General features: G+C 33.0%; 1 protein-coding gene across 8 annotated transcripts in view; it reads right to left on the bottom strand.

The window, feature by feature from the left end:
• The window catches only part of PSME3IP1 (proteasome activator subunit 3 interacting protein 1), a 38,356-nt gene that overhangs the window by 7,523 nt on the left and 12,750 nt on the right, over window positions 1–18,083 (bottom strand). For all 8 annotated transcript variants that reach the window (XM_012553845.3, XM_012553842.3, XM_023494225.2 and 5 more), the window contains 4 exons: window positions 17,584–17,682; window positions 17,046–17,167; window positions 7,486–7,619; window positions 400–464 (listed from right to left, as the gene is read on the bottom strand). In XM_012553845.3, the coding sequence (XP_012409299.1) occupies window positions 400–464; window positions 7,486–7,619; window positions 17,046–17,167; window positions 17,584–17,682 (420 nt within the window). The remainder of the gene's footprint in view (window positions 1–399; window positions 465–7,485; window positions 7,620–17,045; window positions 17,168–17,583; window positions 17,683–18,083) is intronic.

Here is an 18,083-nt window from a genome sequence, read left to right on the forward strand (position 1 = left end):
ATGTGATTTAAAAAAAATTTTCACCAAATAAATAGTAGCCAAATTAAAGTTTTACCAAAGAAAATATACTGGGAACTATACTAAAGGTAGAGGTTTTAATTGATAAAATTCAGACCCAAATATTCAGAAGCACTTGGACATTCTACTGCCAAATGGCTGTAATACAAATAGAAATTACGATTCTTGACATTAAAAAAAGAAAAAGCTTGCAAATTAAGCTAAGCTATATTGGGAGACTACAAATAGTATTTCTCTGCTCTAATGGTCTAACATTTTTTAGTAGGGCAGTTATCAAAACACTTCAGTAAGTTATAGATCTGTTTATAAGCATCATACTATTCTCAGTATATCCTTATGGTACACATGTGCTATAAGTAAAATATTTATGCTAATACACACCTTGATTCTGGTCATCTTGTTCAGTGTCAAGTTTCAGCCTCTTCACATTGTTGCTGCCCTCTGAACTGTAACAAGAAAAATGGTGAATTCGTGTTATATCAGTACAAAGTGATCATCTGAGTGATCATCTGTTCCTGGGAGAGCAATGTTTCAGTAACTATTTGGACAAATTGTGGTGAAGTTTCAAAGAACCAGGGGTGGGAGAAGGGAAGGATATTTTACTTGGCACTTAATTGTGCAATCTCTGGATTGCATAATTATTAATAAAATTGTTCTTCAAAAAACTAATAGGTAACTAGCTGGGGGTATATAAAAATTTTATACCTTTAATTTTTGTTCAAATTCTTGATTATTTAAATAGTATCAATGAGAAAATTCTGATTATGCCTAAAAGTAGGCTTTAAAGAATATCTAGACCTACTAAACAACTATTCAAAGATGAAGTGTATCTGATAAATTCTACAAAAAACACTCACTTCATGTCACTAGAAAATGAGGTCAATGCCCTCATTTACAGCCTCCAAGAAGAGGTCATAAGAACTCCAAACACATATGCAGCTTTTTGAAAAAACAGAGGACTACAAAGAAATGTTACCAGTATTGGTATTGCCCCAAAGCATAGTGAATAAAAAGTAAGAACCATAACCCAATGTAAATACTCCAAAAAATCCTGGTCACTAAAGTGATTTGTAGGAAGAAGCATGGGAAGGCACTTCTTACTTTTCTTAGCAAAGATAAGGAACAAGAAATGTGAAAATATTGCAGATAATAACAACAGACTCTTTTTGATGTGCTGGTTAGCTTTGCCAAACTGTTTTCTTTCTTTTTTTTATTCACTGCTAGGAAGAATGGAGAGAGCAGGGATATATTTGAAAATGTAGATTATATAAAAAAGATATCAACAAAAATGTTTCTTAAAAATAATCAGTACAGACTCAATGAAATGCAAAAGGGATCAAATTAATTTTCCTACTGTAGCTTCAACTTCAGGCATCAGTGACCAATTAATAAACATTTCCTAAGACCACAGATTTAGAGCTAGAATGGACCTTGGAAGCTATCTTTTCCAATCTGCTCATGTCATAGATGAGCTTGAGAAAGCAACTTTAATAATACAAGTCATAAGTGACAAGAGGATTTAAACTCAAATACTTTGACTCCCAATCCAACACTCTTTATTAGAACATACTGGCTCCTCTAAGATTTGATAAATATGACTGATTCAGTCATAATTACTAAAAAATAAGAACATGAATCAATTTCTGATTTCATAAGGAAAAGATTTATACTGTTAATTGCAGATGTATGACCACCATAAGTGATGAACTTAAAAAAAAAATCTTTAAACGTTAAAAGTATTCCTTAAGCAATCCCATCTTCATGGCAAAAAAACCATAATTAATCACATTCAGCATGACACACAAGCTAGAAAAAATTATAAATGTTTAAATAAACTTAATCAACCACAAAAAGAATAAAACACAAGGTAGTCACTTACATATACATTATTTACATATACACACACAACTTTACATTAATTATCCCTGTCAAATTTCACAGAAAAAAAAAATAAGGTGAAAAACTTGGTGAAAAAATATAATTTGCTAGGAAAAAGATGAGGTACATCTTAACTCCTACTAAAAGTACTATTTGCTATTCTAGACAAGATAATCACACTGAAAGGGGATAGAAATAGAAACCCGAGTTGACCCCAAAAATAACATTACTCAAAGAGGTAACTAACAACTCTGAAGAGCCAACTTTCTGGGCTCTTCCCTACTTAGTTTTGCTTTTAGATTGTTCATATAATTTAGGTAGTTTGTGAATTTTACTTGATCAGTAATTTTATCTTTAAATAGAAGATACTCTTTTTATATTATTTGAGTTATACAGTATGATTTATGGATATAAAAGAATTTCTATTTAGTCAATTTTTTTTTAGATTTGAAGATAAATGATTTTTCAATATTTCAGTTTCCATTTCATTACCAACTTTTATAAAATGTAGTCCTTTTCGCGATATTTTAATAAAATACATCAAAAAATAGTCACTGATAGCCTCTTTTTGAAAACAATGAAGGAGATTTAGAAGCCATATAATCAGACTTGTATTTCACATAATCCCTAAGTCCTCATCATTATACATGATTCTTCCACCACATTTTGCGGCAGAATAGGACGCCCAGAGCTAAGAATTGGGTTCAAACCAGCATCATAGCATCTTTCAGAGGGAACTAAACCTTTAAGTCAAAACCCAGAGCTCCAACTATGGGGTTATACAGAAAAGATATGGGACTCGCCCAACCAAGATCAGTAGCTATTATGATACCATGAATGTCCAAGAAGCAAACCCAGAAGAGATGAATAATTTCCAAACACCTATAAACAAATCCTCAAAAGAAAACAGCTTGGCCACAAGTTCAATTAGAATTTCTAGAAGAAATGATGAAAGGATTTTTTAAAAAATTTAAAATGATGTTAATTAGATAGAGCTCTAAATGAAAGAATTAAAAGAGAGATGAAATCCATAGAAAAGAAACTTGGAAAGAGACTTAGCTTAGCATAAAAGGTATAAAATCTTAACTAAAAGAAGCTCTGAATATTAGAATGGACCAATAATAGCTTAATGACACCATGAGATAACAAGAAATATTAAAACAAAATCAAAATATTGAAAAAAAAGAAAAGAAAATGTAAGGTACCTTATATTAAAATACAATAGACGTGAAACAAATTAAGGAAAGATAATTCAACAATCACTAAACTACCTAAAAGCTAGAACCAAAAATAAAGGGGACAAGGCACTTAGATATATTTCAAGAAATCATGAAATAAAATTGTCCAGATCTCTCACAGAGAGAAAAATAAAAATACAATCCATTGGTCATTTATCTCCTAAAACCCCCATATGAAAACTTACAGGAAGATCATAACCAAAATTCATAGTTTCCACATGAAAGATAAAATACAACAGTTAGAAAGTAAGAGGATTAAATTACTTTTTAGTACTAAAGTACTAAAGAGTAACAGTCAAGCCAAGAAGATTAAGCAGCTACAACCATAAAGGAGGAGCAATGTGACAATCCAAAAGGCAAAAAGAATCTAGCAAAACTGAAATATAATGAAAAAAGTGGACTTCCACAAATTCCTGATAAAAAGACAAGAGATGAATGGAAACTTTAAGATGCAAAAATGGATATAAAGAAAAACACAATAAAGGTAATTACAGGTAAACATCAGGAAAGAGACAACATAAGAAAAAAGTATTTAGATTTTAATGGCAAAAATTGGGACAAGGGATCACAGAAACATCTCCTAAGAACTATAATGCCATAGAAGTCGAATCAAATAAGATGGAGAGCCTGAGAATGATTTCTGTGATGTTTTGTGATTTTTTAAAAAGGGAAGAGAAATAAAAGATACACTAGGGAAGAAAAGGGGAAAAACGGGAAAGGGGCTTATTACCTTATATATAATATATTACACATTACCTTATATAATTGGGGGCACAAACAGAATTTGTGCTCACTTTCTTCTCAATTAGCCAAAGAGTAAAATATACAAATACAATACCATAACAAGTTTGGTACAAAAATACATTTGATTCAATAGTAACAAGAAGAGATGAGGAAAAATAAGTTAGTACAAATGAATTCAATGCAGCTTAACATTAGAAGGGAAACAGATAATTGAGAGGAAAATTGCAGGTTTCTCTGATAAAAGTCTCATTTCCCATATATAAGATAGAGAATCAAACTTATTTAAAAAAGTCATTTTCCACTGGGACATTGATTCATTGTTGGTGGAGTTGTGAACGAATCCAACCATTTTGGAGAGTAGTTTGGAACTATACTCAAAAAGTTATCAAACTGTGCATACCCTTTGATCCAGCAGTGTTACTACTGGGATTATATCCTAAAGAGATTATAAAGAAGGGAAAGGGACCTGTATGTGCCACGAATGTTTGTGGCAGCCCTTTTTGTAGTGGCTAGAAACTGGAAACTGAATGGATGTCCATCAGTTGGAGAATGGCTGAATAAATTGTGGTATATGAAAATTATGGAATATTACTGTTCTGTAAGAAATGACCAACAGGATGATTTCAGAAAGGCCTGGAGAGACTTACACGAACTGATGCTGAGTGAAATGAGCAGGACCAGGAGATCATTATATACTTCAACAACAATACTAGATGATGACCAGTTCTGATGGATCAGGCCATCCTCAGCAACGAGATCAACCAAATCATTTCTAATGGAGCAGTAATGAACTGAACTAGCTATACCCAGAAAAAGAACTCTGGGAGATGACTAAAAACCATTACATTGAATTCCCAATCCCTATATTTATGCACACCTGCATCTTTGATTTCCTTCACAAGCTAATTGTACAATAATTCAGAGTCTGATTCTTTTTGTACAGCAAAATAATGTTTTGGTCATGTATACTTATTGTGTATCTAAGTTATATTTTAATATATTTAACATCTACTGGTCATCCTGCCATTTAGGGGAGGGGGTGGGGGGGGGTAAGAGGTGAAAAATTGGAACAAGAGGTTTGGCAATTGTTAATGCTGTAAAGTTACCCATGTATATATCCTGTAAATAAAAGGCTATTAAATAAAAAAATAAAAAATAAAAATAAAAAAAATAAAAAAGTCATTTTCCTCATTTCATAAATTGATAAAATATGATATAAAGTAGTTTTCAAGGGAAGAAAAGCTTCTATTTCTTTATTTTTAAATGTTCCATATCGTTATATCTCACACCTATCAGACTGGAAGTGATGACAAAAACAAAGATATCAAATGTTGGAAGGGCTATGGGAAAACAAGTATAAGGATATACTGTTGATTTAGTTGCAAATTAGTATAGCTGTTCTGGAAAGCAATTTGCAATTATGCCTCAAAAGTTACTAAACTATATATATACACCTTTTGCCTCATCAATATCACTACTAAACCTATTCCCAAGGAGATCAAAAAAAATTTTTTAAAATATATATATTTAGCAACTGTGATGGCAAAGACCTGGAAAACTAAGGGAAAACATAGCAATTAGGGCTGAGCAAATTATGGTACATTAACATACTGCAATACTATGCTGAAAGAAGTATAGAAACATGATTTCAGAGAACTTGGGAAGATGTGTATGGACAAAGGCTGAGCAAAGTGAGCAGACCTGGGAGAACAATCTATAATATCAATTTTGCATTAATTTTGAAAGATTTAAGAACTCTGATTAATATAATGCTCAATTATGATTCCAGGGGTACAAAGAGGAAGTATAGGAGGTGCTTACCCCACCTCTTGAAAGGGATACATTTTTGGACATGGCCAAAAGAAGAATTTGTTTGGCATGATGAAGCTTATTTGTTACAAGGCCATTATTGTTCTTTCTCCTTTTATAGTAGGGGAAGAGATGGAAGAAGGAAGGAACAGAAAAGATAAATTATTGATATTTGAAAAAATTTTTAATTTAAAAAATTAAAAAAGAGGGCTGGACAAGATTCCTTTCAGCTCTTGAAAAAAGTGAATTCTACTGGACTCAAAGAATTATAAATTAAGTATAAAATTAATATTTTAATTATATTAATACACAATAAATTAATTACAAAATCTATTCATTTTGGCCAAGTAGGCCTATATTTGCACCTATAAAATATGGAGGTAAGTGGTAATATGTCAGGTACTAAAGAACATCCTTCATAAAGCTAAAAAGTTTCTCTTCTCATCACAACTATCAAAAATTCATGTACTACTCATACAATGGATAGATTTTTCCCTATCCATTGAGAAGTTAAAAGCATACAAAAAGCTGTAAACTACCGATGTCAAACATGGCCTAAAGAGCAATACTGCAACACTTCTGAGTGCAGGTCCAAATTAGATTTAATTGGGAAATACTTAACAAAATAATTATAAAATAAAACACAGATAACATTACATTTTAAAACTTAGAATAGGGTTGTTTTTTTTTTTTTTCTGAGTGTGACACCACTGCTCTGAAAACAACCAGCAGACCAATTCCCAGGTCAAGGGAATCCATGCTGTATGAAGTATCCTTTTTGAAAAGGGAACAATATGCAAAGGGCTCGTTTCTTTGGCACATCACTGGGAATATTTTCCATTTTGCTACAAGCAAAAGTAAGATGAGCCCTTCTGAAAATTTTTCTATGGGGCCCAAAAAAATTGAAATAATTCATTCAATGAAAGCCATTCCTCTTATTTCTAGGGGCTCATCATTATGAGAATACTGTAAAGCAAACCAAAAATTCTAGAAGCAAAAGTAGTGATTAATCCATTACCTATAGCAATAGAAAATACCCTACTATACGACACAAAACAGTTGTGAATGAAGCTTACTTAAAATGAATTCTCTCCTAAATTAGAATTATAAATAAACAAAGATTCAGTTAACTTGTATATAGACCTAAATAATGAAAATGCACTGATCAGTATTTATGTTATAGTCTAAACATAACAGTGATGATATACTTTTTCTGATATATTCCTTTTGTTCATTGACATCAGCTTCAAAAAAATTACTATAATATTTTTAAATGTTAGAAATGCTGCTATGAATGTTAAGATTTTTTTTCCCCTAGAAAGTAAAGCAGCTTCAATCCACTTCCTTTTAACATGTGATCAAATGGTAATACATATTAATTTATAAAACAGACAAAATAGAACTTAGCATCATCATACTTCATCAATACTTTGATTTGTCAGGTTGACATAACCTAATACTCAGTCACCTTAGTGTCTAAAGTACCACATTACAGTATATCAAAGGATCTTTATTTTGCCTTACTCTGTGGATAGAAGGCAGTACTATTTTTTAGGATGCAATTCTGCTACCCTGCTCCCAAGTAGTTACAAAGGCTGGGTATCTAGTGGAGCATGATGTTAGAGGACCAAAAATCAAGAATACAATCCCAAGAGCTATTGTTCTTGCAAAGAGTCTGGAGGGAAGATAAGAGATTCAGGGGACAGACGGCATAAGAGGCTAGCTTCAGGTTAACTGTCACTCTTAGTCTCCATCTGTGAAGTCAAAGGAACAATTTGTAACATGTGCAAACCCCCACCTTTTGTGTTTTACAGCTCCCGCCAGTAACTTTGCCTGAGAAAACTTGTTCTTGGTTTCTAATGGTTTCAGAGACAATTTTTTCTCTCCTTCCTTTTTGGTATCTGAAGATACTCCAACTTTGGCAAGAGTGCTGTGAGTTCAAGGTTAAGGATCAAATAAAAAGCAAAACAAACAAATAAACAAACAAAAAAATCCTGATGACTTTCAGAAGACTGATTTCCCCACTCCCCCCGCCTCCCTGCTTAAGAAGGCATCCAAAAGAGTCAAAGTAAGAAAGACAGCTCATCCTAGTTGAGTTTCAAATGCTCTGATAGCATATAACAACTACCTGGCCTGACAGAGTAAGAGAAAAAGAAAAAAAGCCTTCCCCCTTTTCACTCTAAACCATTCTCATTTCACCATTCCACTTGGTTTAAAAAAATAGAACCGGGGGGAAAATTACATAAAATCTAAATCCTACCTCAAATTTCCAATCATTAACTACTGAGTAAATCCAACGTTACCCCCCAAATCCCCAAAATATTTAATGCATGACACTTAGAAGTCTTAGCAATAAAACACTTGTGGGAAGGACATTGTTTTTTTCTTGCTAAGTCACAGAACAAATGGTTTTTCCTAAAAGAGTCTCCATAGACAAGAGGTAGAATTTAGGGAAACTAGATGTAGCTGAATTAAGTTTTATAAAAACTAACATATTAGCAAGAAGACTACACCAATACATCCCAAAGATTATACATGGTGACCAGATAGTGATGAAGGAGTGCAGGGAGATTTAACATAAGGAAAACTATTAACATAATCAATTATATCAATAACAAAACTAACAAAAATCATATTATTATCAATAGATGCAGAAAAAGCTTTTGACAAAATACAACGCTCCTTCCTATTAAAATCACATAAAGGCTGAAGTATAAATGGATTTTTCCTTAAAATAATAAAAAACATCGATATAAAACCATTAATAAAACCATTATTTATAATGAGATCAGATGTGAAATAAGGTTCCCATTATCATCAATAATTTTCAATATTGTATTAGAAATGATAGCAATAGCAATTACAAAAGAAAGAAACTGAAGGAATCAGAATGGAAAATGAGGTAATAAAACTTTTTGCAAAATATGATAATATACTTGGAAAATTCTAGAGATTCAACAAAAAAATTAGTTACAACAATTTTACCAAATTTAGCAAAGTAGTAGGATATATAATAAACTCACATAAATCATCAACAAAAAACCTTGCAAGAAGAGATATTGAGATGCCCCATTTAAAATAATGCAGAATGCAGAAAATAACTGGGAGTATAACTCCCAAGACAAACCCTAGAACTAAATCTGTAAAACACTTTATATACAAATAAAGTCAGATTTAAATAAGAAAATAGTAATTGTTTGTGGGTAGGCAGAGACATCCCAATTATATTACTTAAAAATTATTTTTCTGAGCTAGAAAAAAATGTTTTAAAAATTCATTTGGAAGAACTAAAGAGCAAGAATATCAAAGGAATTAATAAAAAATGTAAAGGAATGAGGTTTAGCAATACTATATAATAAGTATGTTGTATAGCTGTTAGTTAGATAGGCAATAATTAAGAAAATTATCTGGTACTAACTAAAAAATAGAAAAGTGGAGCAGTGGAACAGAATAGGCATACCATATATGTATGTGATTATTATAATCTTGTATTTGACAAATATAATTATTTAAGCTTTGGGGTTAAGAATATACTATTTAGAAAATATTGTTTGCAAAACTAGAAAGCAGACTGGCAGAAATTATATCTAATTGATCCATATCTGGATCAATATCTTACACCATTTACCCAGATAAAATCAAAATAGATAAATGACAGATATAAAGGGAGATATAAGAAAACTAGAAAAATATGGAATGGATTACCTATCAGACTTATGGATAGGAGAATGAATTTATGACTAAGCAAGAAAGAGAGCAAGCATTATGAGATATAAAATTAGTAATTTTGATTATATTAAAATTTTTTTAATTATACAAATTTAAACAATGTAGCTAAAATTAGAAATAAAGGAGAAGACTGGCAAAAAAAAATTTACTGACAGTTTCTGAGATAAAGGTTTCATTTATTAAATTTTGTACAATTTTGTACAATTTGTAAGAATAAGTCATTCCCCAAATGATAAATGGTCAAAGAATATGAATAGGCAATTTTTTCAATTAAGAAATTAAAACTATATTTACTAATAAAATGCTTTAAATCATTATTGATTAGAGAAATGCAAATTAAAACAACTTTGAGATATTATCTCTCACCCATCAGATTGGGTGAGAATGACAAACGTTGGATGGAATATGGAACATAATACTCTTGGTGGAATTATGCACTGTTTCAATTATTTTGGAGAACAATTTGATGTTATAACCAGAGTTATAAAACTGTATATACCTCCTTTGACTCAGCAATACCATTATTAAGTCTGTTTCCCAAGATGATCAGGAAAAAAATAAAAGAACCTCTATGTTTTAAAATATTTATAGTATCTCCCTTTGTAATGGTAAAGAACTGAAAATTGAAGAAATATCCATCAATTGGTGAATGACTAAATAAGTTGTGACATATGATTGTGATGGAATACCACCATACTTGAATAAGTTGGGTGATTTTAAACACACACACAACAAACAGTAAACAGGATTATTATTCAAAAAATAATTCTGATCAACAAGTTATTCTGACCAACAATAAAAGACCTATGAAGGAAGATGCTATCCACTACTGAGAAAGAACTGATAAAAGGAAGTATGCATTATTAGTATGATTTTGCATATTTATTAAGTTGTGTTAAATGGTAGCTTTCTCTAGTGTAGGGTTGAGGGAGGGAGACCATTCAGCACTTAAAATATAACAAAATAATTTTAATTTTAAAAAGGAAAAACATTAATTTATAAAATATGCTAAGTCTAGCCAAATTGTACATTCATAAATGTTTATAAAGCAAATCTATAGACCATTTCTTGTCTTTAAACTGCAAATCTTTCAGCTGTAATGCAGGAAGTTTTCAACATTAGATACTTGATAACTGAATTGTTTATGTTTTCCAGAGAACAAATCACAAATATTTTTTAGTTTTCTTTCTGCTCTCTCCCAGAAATTATTTAGCTAAATCAGTTTTATAAAATGGAACAATAGTGACATCTAGTGCTCAATACACAGATGAAATTCATCACTAGGGTTATTTGCTTAAGTTCATTACAATTAACTTCTTTACTGAGAATTATGTAGACTACATATATAATCTCATAACAGTAAATTAGTTCTATTGCTAAGAGTAAAGAAAAACAGTAAATATGATCTAATCATAACAGGTACACTAACTCTAGTTGCTCTAATTCTCTGAGGCAGAGTTTGTATTTAATTTCATTTTTATTTTTCAATAAATACCAAATAATATGAACACATCCAAAAAGGAATATAAAAAGTAAATTGCACATGAAATTCTGAATTTCTATTACTTACAGTTTGCTTTTTCCTTTTATGTATATAATAAAATCAACACGTAAATGTAGCTTTCAAAGTTGTCAAAAAAAAAACAACAAAAAAAAAAAAACAAATTTGTCCTGTCTGTGTTGCCTTAATAATCTTCCTTCTATTGTCTTCTATGCCTTTTTAAAAAACTGCTTGAATGATGCCCTTTTTATTTTTTGGAAGGATGGGGTGGGCCTACCCAATTCTAATTCTCTCACTCTCAATGAAAAAAACATTGTAACAAATATGCATAGTTAATAAAAAACAGAATTCCCACACTAGTTGTGTCTAAAAAAGTATGTCTCATTCTGCAACTTAAGTCTTTCTCTCTCAGTCAGCCTATTTCACTACGGGTCTTAAATCAGAACTCTTAAAGGGTCTTTCAAAGGTTTTTTATTTTTTATAACTTTATGATTCTACTGGTTCTGTTCACTTTACTCTGCATTTTATGTCTTCTCAGTTTTCTCTGAAACTAATTTCTTTTTCGGGGGAGAGAGAGGAGGCAATTGGAGTTAAGTGACCTGGGGTCATACAGCATAGGAAGTGCTAAGTATCTGAGGCCGCATCTGAACTTAAGTCTTCTGACTTTGGGGCCAGTGCTCTATCCCGTGTCTAGCTGCCCCCATCATAGCTTCTAACAGCACAATAATATTCCACTGCTCATAATTTGCTCAGCTACTCCCGAATTGGCAGGCATTCCACTAATTTCCAAATCCTTGCTATAACAACAAGAATAGCTATAACTGTTATTGTACATAAGAGCTCTTTTCTTCTTCCTTTAATTTCTCTGAGGGTACAAGTCTAAAACTGGTATCACTGAGTCAAAAGGCAATTTAGTGATTTGGGAAGCAGAGCTCCAAAACACCTTCCAGAATGGGTAGACCAATTCATAGCTCCATCAAGAGTACACTAATGTGTTTCTTTTACTAATACATGGATGTCACAGGCAACAAGTCTTCTCATTTATAAATAAGAATTATATATGACTTCAGATTTCAAGTTGGTTGGTTGTTGTCCCTCATTCTCAGAGAGAACCAAAATGACATCAATATGCTGGAGTCAAGATACAGGGTGTGTCTAGCTGATCAGATCAATATAAGCTTGGAAGGCTCTACCACAGTTCAGGAACAAATAATCCACATGAACATTTGGAGTAGAGATGCCTCTAAATTTACACATCTAACTTTTCTTTGGAATTACTACAATTCTGCTTCAAAGAGCACAGCATCTTCTTTGGTACAGGGATGCCATACTGAGCAGTCCTTTGCCAATGTCTTCTACGTCAAGCAGTTGATTCAAAAGTTCTTCAGAGACCTTGAATGTCCTTGTATTGCTTGTGGCCTTCATATAAGTGCTTGTCTTGTATGAATTCTCTATAAAATAAGTTTCTCAGACAAATATACATTTGGCCACAACATGGCCATCCAACAGAATTTTGCTCTCTGCAATAGTGTTTGAATGCTTGGCAGTTCAGTTGGAGAAAAGGACCCCAGTGTCCGTTATTTTATCTGGCTGATGATCTTCAGAATCCTCCTAAAACAATTTAAATGGAAGCAACAGTGTTTCTTGATATGGCGCTAATAAGACTGCCCAGGTTTCACAGGGATATAACAATTGAGGTCAGCACAATGGCTCTGGTAGACTTTCAGTCTATAATCTATTCGGCAATCTAATACCTCTTCCTTCAGAGCTTCTATACTTTCCTTCATAGCTTCCTAAACACTAAGCTAGCTCTGGCAACAAGTGCATCAATCTCAGAATCTATGTAAGATATTGCTGGAAAGTCTACTGCTAAGGTAACTAAACTTATCCACAGCATTTAATATTTCTACATTTGCTATAATCGATGGTTCCACAAATGGCTGGTATTGTGCTGGCTAGTGTATCTGTGTTTTCTTGGTCAAATAAGCCAAAATTAACACAAGCAATAGAGAATCAATCCATATTTTGCTGCAACTAAGTCTTAGAAATTGCACTGAGTGTGCAATCAATCAAACACCAACTTTTCCTCCTTTAGTCTTGGCTTATAGTCTTCTCAAATTAAATAATTTATTGTTCAGTGCAGCAGTTGACTTGGTTGCTGTTTTTGTCCTCACTGATGGTGTCATGACATCAACTACAGCTGATTGCAGAAAACGTCAAGCTATAAAACATGGGAACAAGCACACAATCTTGCCTCACTCTATTGGTGACTGGGAAAGTGCAAGAGCATCGTCTGTTCTCCAGACTCAGACAAACGTGTCATTGTGAATGAAACTGAGGTATAACACCAATGAACTTTCCTGGGCATCCAAATTTTACCATAATTTTTTACAAGATCTAACAACAACTGACAGCATCAAAAGCCTTGCTCAGATCAATGATCATTGTGAACAGATCTCTATTCTGCTCCTGGCATTTCTCCTCAAGTTGTCATACAGAAAACTATTACTTGGCCCTTTCTGAAGCCATGTTAGCTCTCAGGTAGATGACCATTTTTCAGGTGAAGGATCAGCCTATTAAGGAGGACTCTAGCAAGAATCTTGCTGTCAGTGACTAAGAGAGAGGACCCCACTTCTTTCTTGCCTCCTCATCATACAATCTATCTCCTTCATCTTTATAGAAATGGACAATGTAGACATCTTTGAACTCCTGAGAGATAATCTTTTCTTGCCATATAACCTAGAAGATTTCAGTTAGCTTTTATATGAGCAATGAAGCCCTGGAAAACAAAGGCAGCTTAACCAAAGTCAGACCTAGATACATGTTTCTCAGGAGTGGCCACAATGAAAGGCAGAACTGTGAAGATGGTGAAGGTTTTACAATTAAAACTAATCTAGTCAACAAGTTTGTGTGTCTACCAAAAGAAGCGAATGACAGGCCCATGGCGATATGACTGCTACTTGCAGGAAAGCAACATACCACCAGCATAAGTGCATATGCTTCCACCATGATGAATCCTGATGAGGTCAAAGAAAAATTTTATGAAATCTAGAGACCCTAATCATCAGTGTCTAAAGAGGACAAGCTTATGATTCTGGATGATTTTAATTTAAAAAAAGCAGGCACAGACCACCAGACATGATAAGAAACCCTTGGGAGGAATGGAATCAGAAACAGCAATAGCAACTGTCACTTACTACTAAAAACTTGTGCATCTCATGACCTCATTACCAACACTGTCTCCTATTTCCCTAAACACAATTAAAAACTTTGTAGATACACCCTTGCAGCAAACACTGGCATTTAACAGACTATGTCAATGTAGGGAGAAGAGACAGATTGTAAAAATGACAAAAGTAATGTGTGGTGCTAAGTGATAAGATTGATCATAGACATCCTCTCCAAGCTAAATTTCCACATTCAACAAAAAAGCAGAGACCCCAAGGTAAAATGACAACCAGAATACAATGTCAACAGACTAAAGCACTTCTCCAAGCAGGAATGAGAAATTGCTAACTTGTAGGGAAAGCCAAACCAACATACAAATTGGCAGCAGTGGAGCAGAAAAGAAGTGAGTAGCTTTTAGAAATTTGGTGTATCCTGCCATGTCTACTTCTCTGGGCAAGAATACTTGCTAACATCAAGACTGGTTTGATAAAATGATAGGGAAATTCAGAAGCTGCTAAAATTAAAACAACAATTCCACAGGGTTTACTAGCAGGATAGTTAGTTCATAAATCTCTAAGAAGAAAGCATTAACTCCATATCAAAAGGAAAGTGCAAATGACGCTTATACAGATACAGGATTCTTGGGTCAGTAAAAAGGCCAATGAAATCCAGTTAAACACTGATAATAACAACCCAAAGCACTTTTATGATGCCATAAAGGGTATTCATAGTCCAAATACCTATGCCATCTCGAATACTTTGTGCTGAAGAGCCACATTGATAATTGTAAGGACATGATCCTAGAAAGATGAACTGAAAACTTTCATAGTATTTTCAACAGACCTTTTAAAGCAGGTGTTGTTATCTCCATTTTATTGATGAAGAAACTGAAATTGAGGGGCAGCTCAAAGAGAATGAATAAAAGAGAATGAATAGGGGTAGCTAGGTGGAACAGTGGATAGAGCACCAGCCCTGAAGACAGGAGGTCTTGAGTTCAAATCTGGTCTCAGACACTTAACACTTCCTAGCTGTGTGATTCTGGGGGCAAGTCACTTAACCCCAATTGCCTCAGCCAAAAAAAAAAAAAAAAAAAAAAAAAAAAAAAAAAAAAAGGAGAAACTGAAATTGACCTTGCTTACTGTTCCCAGAAGAGCTTGAAATGTCCGAGGACTATAAATGTAGTATTATAATACAAAGATGCTAAATGTATAAGGCAGGACTTGAATTCAATTCTTCTTAACTTTAAAGCCAATGCTTTATCCATTTACAACATACAATACCTAATTGGCCCCTTACATTTTTATTATTGTTTGGTGGTCTCAGTATAATCTGCCTCTTTGTGACTCTATTTGGGATTTTCTTGGCAAAAATACTGGTTTGCCACTTCCTTCTCCAGTTCGTTTTATAGATGAGAAACTGAGACAGAGTTAAGTGGCTTGCCAAAGGTCACACAACTAATAAATGAATGAGGCTAGATTTGAACTCAGGAAATTGAGTCTTCCTGATCCTAAACCCAATGCTCTATCCACTGCATCACCTAGCTATCTTTAGATTAGGGGATGCCTAAAACAAATTCTTTTATAAGAAATTAATGAAGGCAGCTACAAGGGGCAGTGGATATAGTACCAGCCCTTGAGTCAAGAGGATACCTGGGTTCAAATTAGAGCTCAGACATTTAACACTTTTTAACTGTGTGACCCTGGGCAAGTCATTTAACCCCAATTGCCTTGCCCCCTCCCCCCCAAAATTAATGAAATATCAATATATCATAATAAATGAATATGGAGAAATTTACAAAGACATGAATTGATTCAGCATTAAGTACATACACAGTATTCACTATAAATATAGCAATGTAAATGGAAACAAAAAAATGAAATTGACACTATAATTATAACCAAGCTTGGTCCTAGAGACTGAAGTGAAAAACTATGGGGAACAATTTCTCTACTATCTTTTTTAGTTGATGTATTAAATGATTTTGCCAAACTGTTTTCTTTCACTTTGGAAATGAATATAAAGTAAAAACAAATGATATAATAAAATTTTAAGATAAAAAAATTACTCTTAAATAAATATAATATTATGAATTTTTTTTCTCCCAAACTAAATTGTTTTATGTAAGAACATATCAAAGCTAAGGGAAATTACTTATAATCTGAATTATTAGGAAAAATGTTATGAAAATTATCCAAGAAAAAAAAAAAACAAACCCTCTTAATTTAGAGCTTTGATAAGCAGATATCTAATCTTCAATTCCTATATCAACATCTATCCAGCTATGTAAGCGTTTTTACTATTAATGTAATATCTATGAGCTGATTGAAAGATCTGCTTTTCATCCCTTTCCTAGACAATCAGAATTATCCAAAATATCCATCAAGAGTAAACACCCCTAAAACTTCCAAAGTATGTTTCCAAACAATGTCATAAAACTAGATATCAATTTTTTTGTATCTTGTTCATCGCGGACTGTATTATATCTCTGTCATTTAAATTTTAGTTCACAGTTTGGCAGATACAATACCACCAGTGATTGGGAATGTCACTAAAAAGAGGTCTTAAATGATTCACTAACAAAGTATGTAAAATACATGTCACAACTACAAGCATGAGTTCAACTTAGTCACAGTGAGGTCTGAAATTGTTACCTGCTCTCCCACAATACCATATGAGATATCAAGAAACTTCTAAATACTAATGTCAAACTAAAATAGACATTTCATCAAATAGTCTAAATCCCTCCTGGGGAAACTGAGCCCCAGAGAGAAGGAAATGGGTCTTTTTGGCTTTCCTAATTTCTTAGATGCACAGCTAGGATGAACTCAGGTCTTCAGATTCCCAGACCAATGTCCTTTCTCACTACTAATTGTACAAAAACTTTTGAAACTTAAAGACATTTATTTTCTGACTCCCTGAGACTCAAGGCTCAATAGTTCAACATTCAGTATAAAGGATATTCTGTATTCCTTCAGTTCTTTCAGTTCTTCTTCCCTCCGTTGTTTTTCTATTAGCTCTTGCTGCCGAGAAACCTCATCAAGGAAGTTTGTCTCATCTTCATTTAAGCCTCTTACCATGTTTTCTGAGGAAATAATTAGAATGAGGCATATTTAGTAAATTAAAGGGAAAATATTATCAACTAAAGCCTTTTCTTTAATGAACAGCAGATCCTCTAGAGGAGAAAGTAGTAAATGACTGTGCTCTCTGAATAAAAAAATATGACACAAAAACATTCTATTGCCCCTTTATTACCAAATATAAGTGCAGAAACATGATAGAATACAGAGATTAAACTGGACTTCTTGAGTTTAAAACAAAAAAAAGTTTAATACTGTATGAATGTCAAAGGCCACAGATTTCATTTCCTTCTAAATGAGATTTTGAAAGCTGTAAACTAGTCATACATTATTATGGAATCTCTGATACAAAATATCACGAGGCAAACAAGCACAAGACAATGACCAAACCTCATGAGTTACGTAACTTTCTCAGACTTACTGAATTTAAACTGTTCCTCATATTCCTGCTGCTTCTTGTCCTTTTGTTCCTGGAGTCTTTCATACAGAGATCGAGGGTCATAAACCTCTTCAGGGCATTCTGAAAAGAGTGAAAGAAAAATCCAAAGGTACTTTAAAATTTCTTCAAAAAAAAAAAAAAACAAACAAACCAAAACTGATTTCAGTGCTCAAGGAGGCTCTTATATGGAATGGAGGTGACATTAGTCTCAAAGGCCATGCTATGGAAATCTAAGTTCTGAAAGATCCCAATAAACTGGAAAGGTTTTGTATATAGGCCCAGAAAGAAATTAGGTTTCTTTCTAATAACTAGCCTGTTGGAGAGACCAAGGGCTAGAAAGCAACAAAAAGGTGTGTTAAATAGTCTTCATTCCTCTGTATCTCTTATCATGGTGACAATGGAAAAGTGCTACTTGGGGAAAATCTACTAAATGTTAACATAACTTTTCATACTTTCAATGTTCACTATATCCAATGACCAAA

Source organism: Sarcophilus harrisii, chromosome 2 (assembly GCF_902635505.1).
Source record: "Sarcophilus harrisii chromosome 2, mSarHar1.11, whole genome shotgun sequence".
In the NCBI taxonomy this organism is placed as follows: Eukaryota; Metazoa; Chordata; class Mammalia; order Dasyuromorphia; family Dasyuridae; genus Sarcophilus; species Sarcophilus harrisii.